General features: G+C 40.0%; 1 protein-coding gene across 1 annotated transcript in view; it reads right to left on the bottom strand.

The window, feature by feature from the left end:
* Window positions 1-3,124, bottom strand: part of lrrtm4l1 (leucine rich repeat transmembrane neuronal 4 like 1) — a 46,824-nt gene extending 43,700 nt beyond the window's left edge. Inside the window, exon 1 of the mRNA XM_040157775.1 lies at window positions 2,696-3,124. Coding sequence (XP_040013709.1) covers window positions 2,696-2,699 — 4 coding nt within the window. The 5' untranslated portion in view covers window positions 2,700-3,124. The remainder of the gene's footprint in view (window positions 1-2,695) is intronic.
* Between the last annotated feature and the right edge of the window lie 10,417 nt (window positions 3,125-13,541).

Below are 13,541 nucleotides of genomic sequence, written 5' to 3'. Positions count from 1 at the left end.
CCCTAAGCTTGGCTGAGTAATTTTAGCTGCCTAAACTGAAACACGGAGGTGGCAGACGTATATGACAGATGGGACATATACGGCACGTCGCTTTGGAGGGCACTTTTTTGTCGTTTCGGCTGGAAGACTTGTATGCAAATAAAGCCAAAATAATAAAAAACCAACATTATCAAATGTATAAAATCATGACAACCAAACGTAAGCTGTGGTGTGCCTCAGTAACATACAAAATGCACAACAAATGATCATATTCAGGGACATTCTTGTTTGTGCAAGCACAGCTCCCAGTGCCTACTGCCCGACCTATGTCCTCACATTTGTGTCTCTGCCCATATTTCACTGCACGAGTTCAATGTGCAGGACACATTGTTAGGGGAAGTTCTTCACAGTTATTTCAGAATTTCAAGGAAAATCCAAAATGGAAAAGAACAGAAATACAAACTTGGAAGAAGTGATGCCATTCAAGAAAGTCCAACACTGCAAAACAGCAGGGACAAAAACTCAAACGAATGACATAGAGGTACCCGTAGACGGTTTAATGTGATATGCTGTGTTATGACGGTTTGATAGCGTGTGTGGGTAGTGGTGAAATGAATATTACTAAACTGCTGCAAAACGTGTGCGATGGGGACTTTCAGTCAGACTCAGAATAAGGAAACGTGCCTCACGCTGACCGAAGAATCCTTATTGATGGCTTCAGCTGTTTGAAAATCAGCTGCAGCTGCTGCACTTTGGATTGTTCAAGCTTTTTCAGTTTTCCTTTTTTTCTCTATCATAGGCATGGCTTTGGAAGAGGCATGAATATCAATTTAACTGCTCGGGCCACAAATAGGTGAGAAAAATGTGTTAGTGGTGGGCTTGTTAGTCATAAGTATGCTCCTCCTTACCTGTTTTTCAATAAAAAAATAATAATATTATTACATCACTTGATACTAGTTTTGAATGTAGTCGATGGAATAATTGCTCATCCAACATTTTTGATGGCAATCATTCACACTTAGACTAATTTGGACATAACTGTTAGTTAGATGCTTCCCCCGAACAGCTGTTTCTTGTTTGCTACTCTCAAACACTGCCAGAACTGACCTTGCCCTGCTGTGTGGGGGATTGGGATAACCAAATCCTGTCGATGTCAAGTTCTGTTGTCAAAGTCCGTGAGGAAACTACAGCCCTGAGGACAGCGCACACTTTTCTTTCGCATTTCAAATGATACGGTGAGAGAGCATCCCTCGGAAAGTGTTGATATTCTAACAAATGCAGCCACTTCGTTTGGCTGATACTAATTGTGATGACGTAATTAGAATTGTAATAGTATGTGCTCATTAGCTTCACTAAGCTGCTCATTAGAGAAAATGCCACAATTGTGCACAGATGTGTGGGCAGCATGCATCCCTCCAACCTGTGTCAGCTTTTCACTAAATTTGGGAATAAAAAGAGTAAAAAATCAAACAAAACAGCAGCATAAATTCAACAAGTGAGAAGTCAAGACAAACAGAGTGAATCACAAGGGTGCAGTTTAAAAACAACTGAAACGGCTCTCTCTGCCCCTAACCTCCTCCTGTCAAACATACCCTGTGTACTTGCTGTGTGCGCATGAATAATACTCCTGCACGGCGAGATTCAACAACAGAAGTTGCACTGAAACATCGTGAGGCGCTCAGTTAAAACAGCTGCAGACTGCTTCAAAGTGACAGCGTCATTTCATCGCATATTCAGGAACCACTCTGAACACCCACCGTTTGTTTCAGCCCCATCAAAAATATGCAACAACAAAACAAAAGGAAGAAGAAGAAGAAAAAGAACTGACTGGGGCCGCGGAACGCAGAGCCCCTGAAACGCTGAGGAGAAGTGTGGGTTTGTGAGGCAGAGCGGTGACTTAAGCTTTGGAGCACTCCCAGTCACTAAAATGGAGGAGGTGGTAGGCAGTGTGGGACGAGATTGTAGGTGCCCAGAGCTGTCAGGAGAAGCGGGGAGGCAGAGGAAACGGGACGGAGTCGAAACGTCTCAGAGGTCTGGAGCGGAGGAGGAGGGGAGGCCACAGAAAACCGACACATCTCACCAGGGTTCGGCCATTACAGGTCAGGTTGGGGTTTGTGGGAAGAAACTTGTAAGTGCGGCTTCAACAGCAAAGGCGTTATCTGACAAACAATCAGCTATTATCTGGCCTCAACTCATTGCTCAGTACCACACAGATCCGCGTCGTCGGATTCAGATTTTGGGGCTACATCACTTACACAACACAAAGGTGAGAGTATCATTGTCTCTCTCCTCCCTCCCTTGATATTCATGGGCATGAACACTCCCGCCTGCGGTATTTGTTTTTTTGTTGTTGTTTTTTTTTCTTCAATTCATGAACGAAGAGGGGACACCTCTCAGTGTCGGTGATGCGTTGAACTACGAATAATCCAGAACCCTGAGAGGACACTGGCAGAGAATGGGGCAAAAGTGCCGCTCTGAAATACTGCAGATGTCAGCATGCTGCGCAGGAATAAGCCGCGAAAGATTTTGGGGGAAAATTTTCTGAACATCCACACAGTCACAGATGCGCCAGAGCAGGAAAAAAAAACAACCCATTTTGTTACTGTAGCGACCACAAGTGCTCTCAACTAATGACAGTGGTGATTCGCAGACTCCCGGGGCTCTCCGTCCTCCCGCGGCAATCGATTCTAAATGAGACAGTCCTCCACTTACTTACCCATGTTGTCTCATCGGTCCCTTCCCTCCGTCCTCCGTAGCGCAATCCGTCGCACAGATCACGACTTCCTCCGTGTCGCCTTTTCTTTTTCCCGTACCTGGAGAGCTGGAGCCCTGCGCGCCGCTCAGGCGACGGGTGACTCACCTGCCTTCATTCTAAAAGCTGTCACTGGATTCTAAAAAGCTTCCAAAGTTTGCGCCCATGCTCCCTGACGCAGCGCAACTTTCCAGACCGGTCACAAATGACTGTGCCATCAAGTCCCAAGTTGGAAGTCGAACAGCGCCTGGCCCTAGAGGGGTCTTTCACCTGACAGGAACGTGGTCTCGGAAAAGGTGCCCCGCAACAAAGCAGTCACACGTTGCAGAAGTTCCGATGTGGAGATGAGCTGGAATGTGCCGCGGAGATCGGTGCAGTCACCGGCGGAGGCAAATGTCCTCTGCGCAAACATCCAGTGGAGCGGCGGAGGCGCCAGGCAGCGATCACAGGCGGGCACGGGCACTGTCAGGGGCTCCTGTGCCGTGCGCTGGCGAGCAGGTTCCCGTGTGCGCGCACGGCTGCGTGGGGGAGCGTGTGCGCGCGTGTGCAGGCGCGCACATGTGGGAGAAAGGAAAGGAGAGAGAGAGAGAGAGAAGGCATTCAACGTAGTGTTTAACAGCTGCAAGCAGATTTGGTCAAATATTCAAATACGAGATTTGCTTTTGTTTTCTTGTTGATGCGCTTCTTCCATCTTCATCACCACCATCACAAACAAACCGGCGCTAGAGCCGTCTCTCCCTTTACCCTGCTCTTCTTCCAGAAGTCCATTATGCAGGTGTGGTGGAGGATATGCTGTGAGCTATATGTGGTTATCATTATAGCATGAGTGGGAAGCCTGCCTGATCCCACCTCATGTTGCATAATTGTTGCCGACGGGAAGGCTAAATGCAAGCGTTTTATTGGAGCATGGATGCTGTTGGATAGGCTTTACCTCATTTTTACAAAGGGAACATGTCATTGTCAAAACAAGAAAGCAAACGGTTGTTTTAAGCCCTAATATGTTTTTGTTTTATATGATCATAAATAGCTGTAATTAAGCCTTTTTGGCAATAACAAAAGGCCTGGTGCAAAAACAGTTTGGTCTAATTTGAAATGCTCACTTGAAGTTATATCCTACAAGCCAGACAGCTCAGGCCACATACCACGGGGCAGATTGTTTAAAATTTAAACCCTCTTTTAAACAGCTTCATGTACTCTCAGAAGAAAACACAGTCTCCAGGAGATTCATTTCTTTTATATTGTAATTTCCTTAATTCAATCACAGTGTACATGTTTAAAAGGAAGCGATATACCAACAAGAACCTAAAAGATCTTAATACAAACTGTGCACCAGAGATACAGAGCAGCTTGTTTTCCAACCTAACTAGTTGTTTGTTTCTGCTGTGGGCAGTTACGGTACCCGGCATGTTGAGGTCAAACTGACCGTATCAAAATAATCCTTTATGGGTCGGCGCCCCCCTGAATGTCAGACCTATTCATTTTCTTTGAGTCAGTCACATACTAAGAACAGCAATTCTTTATTTTGGGAAGGATTTCGCCAAACAAGCTGACAATGTAAACCCGTCCAGGTTCGACATTTTACATCTTGATATACCATACAGTGCTATTACAGAGGACTCAGCTTCTGCTGCGTTTTCGAGATTTTTTTCCCCACATTTCTTAAAATTGAATGCGGTTATGACATTTTGTGAAGCGTAGCTCAGTCGGGAAAAACACTTGAGACTAGGAGTGACAAGGGCCATAAAATTAATTTCACAAGCACAGGGAGCAGCCTGATAGGAGGTTTGACGGTGGGCCCCCTCGCCTGGGGCCACTGTCACAAGGAGGCCATGAATAGCCAAGGCTATGGACATCACCAGCAAGCAGAGGCAGGTGAGGCTGGAGTCTTTGTGTTTGAAATTCAGCTTCATTAGTTAATGTTATAAAACAAAAAATATCTGATGTTCTCACTTATGTTAGCGGTATGTAGCCATGCAATACTGTCCTCCCAAGAAAAATGACTTCAACAATCACTTCAGCAAAATCGTGAAAATGACCTATCCTTAAGTTCGGGTGACAAAGCCCTTTTAGATCAGTTGTCTATTTTCAGTCTGTTTAGTCTGTTTTGTTGACCTCTTTCATGGGTCCCAAACGTTATTGTGCATTTTGAAAAATCCCACTGTGACTCCTCTTGCTGCCAGCTCAGTCCTTAAGAGGCAGTATCAACATTTTGACACTTTGCAGATACTTATATTAGCAGTATTTCTTCATTATGTTAATAGAAAACATAATCTGTTCTGCCTTACTCCAAACATATTTGCTGAGTTGTATTCAGTATATATAATATTATACAATATAAATATTATCAAAGTAGATTAAGAAAGAAAAACAAAATTAAATATGTGGGACTTGTTTAAAAATACATAATAATAAACAATCATTCCTTAATCACCTGGCATAAATTTAAATAAAATAACACACAGCGAGGACCAAAGGCTTCAAAAGTAAGGGGCATATATCAACACAACAAAAAACAACACTTTTGTGCTGCTGGATGTGTGCTTTGGTCGCTGTCCTGCTGAGAGACCCAAGACCTTTGCCTCAAACCTAGTTTTCTGACACTGGGTATCACATTTCTCTCTAAAATGCCTTGGTAATCTTCTGATTTCATCATTCCTTTGATAAATTCATTGCCTCCAGTACCAGAGACAGCAAGCAGCCCCATAGCTTGATAGAGCCCCCACCATGTTTTACCATAGGTAGGGTGTTCTTTTCCTTATTGGCTTCATTTTGTCGCCTGTAAACAGTGGCACTGCATTCCCAAAGAGCTTTACTTTGTTTTCATCTGTCCATAGAACATTATCCCAAAAAAGATTGTGGCTTGTCTATGAAAGTTTTTGCAAACATTAGTCTTGCCTTTTTGCACCTTTCTTTCAATAGCAGCGTCCTCCTTGGCCTTTGCCCATGGAGCCCTACTTGGTTTAGTGTGTGGTGTATGGAACGGGCTGAAACCACCACTACAGATTGCTCCATGTCAGCCCGAAGCTCTTTAGATGTCTTGCGTGATGTTTTTTCCACAATCCACATCAAGCTTCGCAGAATTCTCTCCTTGGGTTTCTTCTTAACACCATGTCCTGGAAACATCTTGACAGTTTTAGGACTCTAAAACTTCTTTATAGCATTACACACTGTTGAAACAGAGATTTCAAGATCTTCGGCGATTGCCTTGTAGCCTTTGGAATTGTTTTGTTTTATGATAATAGCATTTCTGATGCTCTCAGACAGCTCTCTTGTCTCGAAACTGGGAAAAAAAACAGCCCCTTTAGTAAAACTATCATTCATTGGTTAATTCAGGTCATGTCATGATGAAAATTAAGGAACTAATCATCTAAAAATAAAATTCATCAAAGGTGCCCATAACTATGTCAAGCTTAAATTTTATGTCTGTGTTTTTTATTTCACTATACGAAAGCACTTTTTTGTTGTTGTTCATTAACCTTGGACATTTTATTAAAATATTTTGATTATACAAAATTAGATAATTTTCACTTATTTATGAAGACATTCGAAATTCTGTACCTAAAATTCAGGGGTGCCAATAATTTCAGCCAGGACTGTATGTACCCAGAAGACTGATTATATTAATCATGACAGAAATAGTTGAAATTAAATTATCCATATAAGGAAAAATATCAGAACTGTCAAAAGACAGAATGTCATTTACCTTAAGTGATATCCAATTTTTATATCTAAACCTAATCTTTGGGCATGAGAAAAACATACAGTATGTTTTAAAGTTTCATCTGTCACATTATAAAAGGTAAAAGGGAAATCTTCAAATCTGACCCCTTTTGTATGAAATTCTGCAACCAGGTAAACCTTATGAATTATTTTGAGATGAGTTTCTATGACCATTGGAGAAATAGGCCATTAAATAAATTTAGAATGAGCTTTATCCAGAATACACAAAGTTTCCATATCAGAAACCTGTGCATACAGTCCTTCATTATAATCATGAAACACCTTGGATTTCAGAACAGCACTAAGATACTTGTTATTGCATCTGTTATCATTAAAAATCATTTACACATTTTACTATTCTCTCTATAAGTACAATTTAAATATATATAAATTTAGAAAGCCCATATAGTCCAAAAGGTTGCCATTGCGATCTAATAAATCATTTGTAAACAAAATGCTTTCCTCGTACCACTCTAAAATATTGATCTACCATTAATTGAAATCACTCTGTTGTTCCATAAGGTCGATCCCTGAGCAGAAAATGTATGAGTAAATACCTTTTTCCGAAAATGAAGAATCCGTATATGGAAATTTGCCAACTTAGTAGGAATCTTGCTCACCGCAAAAGTATAAGAAACTCAAGCCGTCCTAATTTTTTAAACAAGGACCTTGCTATATGAAACCACATAGAATTTCGCTGTGACAAAATATGCTTTTAACCATTTCATTTTAAAACTCCAACCACTGATTTAAAAGCTTTGATACCACCTTAATAATACTCTTTAACTAGCTGTGACCTTGGAATCTCCTGCATGTGTGTAGGATGAAATCATCCTATTGCATATGGCTACAGGTTGGACTCTGGACCTCGGCATGACAGTTGCTGCACATATAAATGTATCTTCTCTGAGGAAGTGTTGGTGAGTTTGTGGTGTTGCTAAACGTAACTATGAATATTCTGCATGATACAGACCCTCAGGTTGTTACTTTAAAAGTTCAAAAAAGCTCATTGGCTATGAGAGAAATGGCAAGAACAAGGGCTTTCTGTCATGACGTATATGCGTTTATTTCTTTGAGGATTAAAGTTGGCATCATTTTCTCTGAATTTTTCAGTGCTTTGTAGTTTTGATGTGATTAGGATAAGGATCTGCGTGTGATTCTGTTGTTGAATCGGTTGCAAGTTGAAGTCAGTGATGAAAACTTTCTGTCATATCTAGGGCAACAAAACCTTGTACTGTGAATAACAAATGTTAAATGTCTCAACTAGGCAGCCATCTTTCTTTATCACATCACTCCTGCTGTTGTAAGCCATTACTGTCTGTAAATTATCATCGGAGATTCACCACTTTGAAGAAGAGAAAAATGAGAGACATTTGATTTTTAATAGAGAATGCAGACTTGAAACACCTTTTCCATTGTTAAATTTGTGTTAAAATTGATTGGTGATGTAAAGTGCAATTCTAGGCTCTGGTTAGTTGTGTATTTTTTTTTTGTTTTCAACAAATAATGCAAAAAATTTGAGTTTGAGAAGTTACCATTTCCAGCTTTCTGAAACATCAAACATTAGCTTTTAGGTGTCAGTCCCTCACAACCAAGGACCAAAGGCTTGTTTCTAGACTCACCATTTTCCACCAACATTCAACAGGAAGAGACTCTTTGTTCAAGAGGCAGAGATAAGAGCATCTCCACCAGGAGCTCACAATGCTGTTAAGCCATCAGACATGGCCTGATCACTGACATGCCCCCGTCTGTGTTCATCTACCAGATAACTTGGTGGTTGTAGTTATATTCCCACTCCCTCACCTTTTGATTGAACAGAAGTGGTCAATTTCAGCTTCCTGCAGAATTGTAGGGAATCAATAACTGAAGTGGAAGTGGAAAACAGAAGCTGTGGAGGAAAGCCTGTGGTAAAACAGTAAATTAAAACAATTCACCGGAGTGAATTGAACAGAAATACTCAGTTCATTACAGTTCAGCTCATTGCACTTGAGAAAAAGTGTCCACTTGCGAGTAGCCTATGTGTAATGTCAAGTAGTTTTATACAAGACATTGCAACAAAACTGTAGCAGTTGTTAACGGTAAAAAGGTCAGCTAGCCCGAGCTACAAAAAGACCATTTTCAACCAGCCGACCCTTTTTAATGAATGTCAATGGAATTCCATCAATGGTGCATTTATTTGGCTGCAACTAACAATTATACTCGTTATCACTTAATCTGCCAATTATTTTCCAGATTAATCAATTAACTGTTCATAATTTGCCCAGAGCCTATAAGGAGATGCCATCAGATTTCTTGTTTTTTTTTCTTACCAACTATCTGAAACCCAAAGATAAGCAATTACAGTGGTTTGGAACTGACTAAAGCAGCCACCCCTTATTTTAGAGAAGCTGAACCCAGTAAAAGTTTGGCATTGTTGCTAGATAAATGGCTTGTACAAATAATCGATTATTGAAATTTGTATGTATTCATTTTCAGTCATTCATTTCCAATCAATCAATTGTTTCAGCACTACTTTACATGTGACCCGAGCACATGTGCTGCAACATGTGAGCTATCTGGTCTTTGTCATATTTCTTATATTATGTGAGATGGCTGAAGTCTGTGTGGCGTGCTGCTACATTAGATCTGCATATCAGTGGTTTTCAATTACAGTCCTTGAGATGCAGAATCCTGCTGGGTTCCTATCATACTAGGTCGAAAATTATATTTGTCTGGTTTCCAAAGTCTAAAAATTTCTCCCTTATTACGTGGCTGAAATTAAAGGCAGCAGTGGGGATCCATGGCCTATGAACACCACTGTCTACAAATTTCCATATCATTATTTTAGGATATTAATTTCTTCAGTCTCCAAGGGTAAATTTTAAGTTGCTAAAGTCACTAATTTTCTGACTTTCTTCAGCCACATTAAACAACTCAAATCAGAGGAAAAAGCTGCGCATACATCTAACATTACTGTGCCTGCATTGTGTACGTATATAAATAACTGGAATTAGTTCTTCAGTATACTTCACCTAATTTCTGCACTTACCACAAAGTGCTATAGTGTTTAACTCATATTAAAAGGCCATAGGTTGCACCTTTTAAAAGCACTTCTAATCAACTCCTGAAAATGTTACGAACCATGACATCAGTTGTTCAAACAACTCAAACTGCAGCAAAAAACAACAGTAGCTCATATCAAAGCTTATTGGAGCTCTGCAGGAGAAATCACATAGCATATTAGCGATAGCTGGGTGTTGCTCATCCAACATGTTGTGCTATGACAGGATTTAGGGATAGTTCCATTAACTCATACTGTCCCAAAAGGAGAAGAGATGACTAAGCTGTCCTCACAGCGACTAGGTATTTATTAGCTATTTTGGACAAGCTTACAAATTCAGGATGCATCACATTTTAAAAAAAAAATTAGATTTCTGTAATTTACCCTGTCATTCATTAATTTTTAGTTTGTTTACGTCCTAATGAACAGTGTGTGCTGAATAGAATAAAGAATATAAAACTCCGCACAGATGATGGTTAGAAACTACAGTGGGCAGTTAATACAGTAACATAATTCTGCTGGATTCAATATAATAATAAAGGAATATTGATGGTGTTGCACAAAACAGAGAGAAGGTGGATAGAAAAATATCCAGATGAATCATTTACTAATTAAATTATTGGATGTGTTCATCATTTGGTCGTGTTTTTAAATAGTAAAATGATACTAAGAATAACACTTTCTCCCAGTCAGAATATACAGGGGGTTAGAAAAATCCCACAGGGAGTACTTTGAATTGGTATAAAGCACAAATTTGGGATTAGAACTACAAGTATATTATATGTGGTTCTGAGCAGATTTACTGGCCTATATTAGCTCATCACAGATACGTCTGTATCAACAAATATGTCAGGTAATAAATAACAATAAATGTCCGTACAGACGTGCAAAGGCATATTTTAGGTAGTTTTCGAAACTATGTTACCTGTGTAGTCCATTAGAGAGCCCTGATAAGTTTTTCTTTTATTTTTCACCTGACACCTATCAAAACTTTGGCTAGCATTTCACACGCACTTGTGAACCTCCTGCTGCCATATTACAACTGAGGCAAACACAGTATAGGGTATACAGCACTTGCAATGAATTGGAAAACAACACTTATTTAAAGGGAGCAACAAATACAGCATGATGACGAGACGGAAATATTTAAAAAACTATAATTCCTAATAAACAAATTGAATACAACATTAAAAAATAGAGTTTAATAAAAAAAAGTTTGAAAATAAAATGAAAATCGTAGTTGCATAATCTTGGGTCTGAGTTTATTGTCATTTTTGTAAATCAATTTAAAAATACAAGTTGAGGATTCAGGGCTAATGTCTTTCTTATCTAGACCAAATGGAGCAAGTTAGATTTGACATAAATTGTGAACATTCATGTCAGTTATTCAACAGTATAAGCAGAGGTCAGTCAAGCAGATAAGGTCACATTATCATAATAAGCCACCACTCATCCACAACACTGAAGTTTTATCAATACACATCACAGACAGCCGAAAAGAATTTCAGTGTACGTTCTCAAATTACTGTGTATAATGTAATTTCTCAAAGCAAACATATGGATACAAATGTTGTGTTATATATGTTGTGGTTCTGTGAATTTTGGATCAATACCAAAATTGCACGTGGATATCGCATCATATGACCATGCAGGGTAAATATCTGAATCATAAATTACTATTATGAATCACATGTGATCCCGAATGGGAAAGTGGTCTGATTTGGACCCTACTGTATATGCCACAAGCCCATCTGTAAAAGACCTGAAAACCCAGGTGGCATTTCTTTGGAAACTTTGAATCAGAAGGCAAGCGCATCTCTAACAGAAGAATCCAAAGTGACTGAGGGTCCAGTGGAACCAGAGAGGAGTGAGCCATGAACATGCCCAGTCGATTCAGCAAGGACCTGTAAACTAGACACTGATAATTTATTTATTTATTTATAATTCAGTAAGACGTAAAAGAATGTTGTCCACGTGGGGAAGAATCAAAAGGACTGCAAATGAACACTGTCTGCTGGATACTGACGCCAGGCTGGGTAGAGTGGATTATCAGGAACACAGATGCTCTGTGTCCCCGATTGCCTGTGTCCTTGCCCACAACAATCAGTCATCTACATATGGAAGAATTCACATTTCACTTGCCTGCCACAGGCAGGCTGCGATGTATATTGTGAATATATAGGGGGCTATAAAAATCCCAGGTGGGAGTACTTTGAATTGGTATGTCTTTCACATAAAAAAATACATATTTGGGATTAAAACTACAAGTATAATATATGTGGTTCTGAGCAGATATACTGGCTGATATTAGCTCATCACAGATACGTCTGTATCAACAAATATGTCAGGTAATAAATAACAATAAATGTCCTTACAGACATGCCGAAGGCATACTTGAGTTACCTGTGTAGTCCATTAGAGAGCCCTGACAAGTTTTTCTTTTATTTTTCACCTGTGAAATTTCCACACAATACATATCTTGGTCAGAAATAAAAAATAAAAAAAAGATTTAAAGAGATCCTCATCAAAAATGTTTATGTTTGTGCATGTATGTGAATAATATATAGTGGCTCATACATTTTTATAATATTTTTTAAACTCTAAAATATCACTTTGGGTATCAACCTCAACAATCTATCATCTGCTAAGTACAGTGTGGTAAACGGTAGCACTTTCAGACAGTGACATCTCAAATCCAGAATGTCAGCTTATTAAGCACTTATTTTGGAGGATTTTAAAGAGAATGCTGAGCTGTGATGCAGAATGTAGCTGCTCGATAAAGAACATACAACTCCTGTCTCAATGCCAAGGTCTTTTTAGGCTGCTTAACTATTGTAATTTTGTCATCCACAATGGACATGAAGCCTGCAAGTGGGTTAATCGGTCAAGGGACCGATGTAAGCCCTTTCCATTAGCTGAGTTGCTGCGTGTTGGAGTGGCTGTCCACGAGCGGTCTCATTTTGTTTTCTGAACTTGCAGGCTCTTTGGATGGCACCTGCCCAGTATCTGGGCATCAGGTCACAGAAGAAGCTGTGAGACTTCTTGGCTTCGGCCAGCGAACCACATGCTCACTCGGTTGATCTGGACACAGCCTCTCAAAGGCTTGCTATGTAGCATGACCAAACATATGACCTGAAATCAATGGAAACTGTGCTAGCCATATGTTGTGCAGGACCAGAGTCAGTGTTTGAGTTTGCCTGCCAGGCTCCCTTATCATTTAAATATAGTAAATGCATGCAATGAGGCATCACTAAGGCCCCTGGTGCCTGCATGTCTGGGAGGGGTCTTAAATGAAATTGTGATAGCTTCCAATATGACCCATTGGAGTCGCTGTTTTATAGCTTTGTTATGTAATCATCAGGGGAAACTATCAAAAAGGCAAAGACAGACTCTATATTTTGCATATGGGCCAGACCATAGCATCCTACCAGCAATGAAGCAAGGAACCTCATAAACCAGGAACCAGGGCAGCAGGAGGAGCTGCAGGAGCCCTGGAATCATGTTGGAAGTGGAGAGACCTAGGGTCTGACCAATGTCGGATCTGGCCTCAACAAAAGGACATGAGGAACATTAAAAACAAAGGCCTAAGGAACTATTTAAAACTAATCACTGGTCTTGGACAGCCATTATCGCTGTAAAGTCCTGGTCCAAAAATGGCTGTTTTGGATAGTTGTTTTTACAGACATGATACTGGTCTGCGAACAATCTAAGGAACCACAACTGGTTCCAAGAATTACTTTTAGAGATTTAAGAGGTGTTCTTAACATCCTCCTCCTCTTCCTCCACAATTGGGGAAAGAGCATTCTCCTGTGCACTGTGCCTCACAATATCCAAATGTTGGTTTCCATCCAAATGTAGCGCAAATTTTAACTGAATTTTGAGAAATTCAGCAAAAGATCTTTTCCAGCCACTACTGTTATGCGAATAGTAGGAGTTAGTTCATCAAGATAAACCGCTGGTGGTGTAATAAGATGATGTTATCAAAAGAGCTCCAAATAAAGCTCTAAACGATGGAAACCCATGTGGAAAACATGATGAAAATATGGCATT

This window comes from Xiphias gladius, chromosome 20 (genome assembly GCF_016859285.1).
Source record: "Xiphias gladius isolate SHS-SW01 ecotype Sanya breed wild chromosome 20, ASM1685928v1, whole genome shotgun sequence".
Lineage (NCBI taxonomy): Eukaryota > Metazoa > Chordata > Actinopteri > Istiophoriformes > Xiphiidae > Xiphias > Xiphias gladius.
Note: the sequence above shows the minus strand (reverse complement) of the source record. Positions and strands in the feature narration are given on the sequence as shown.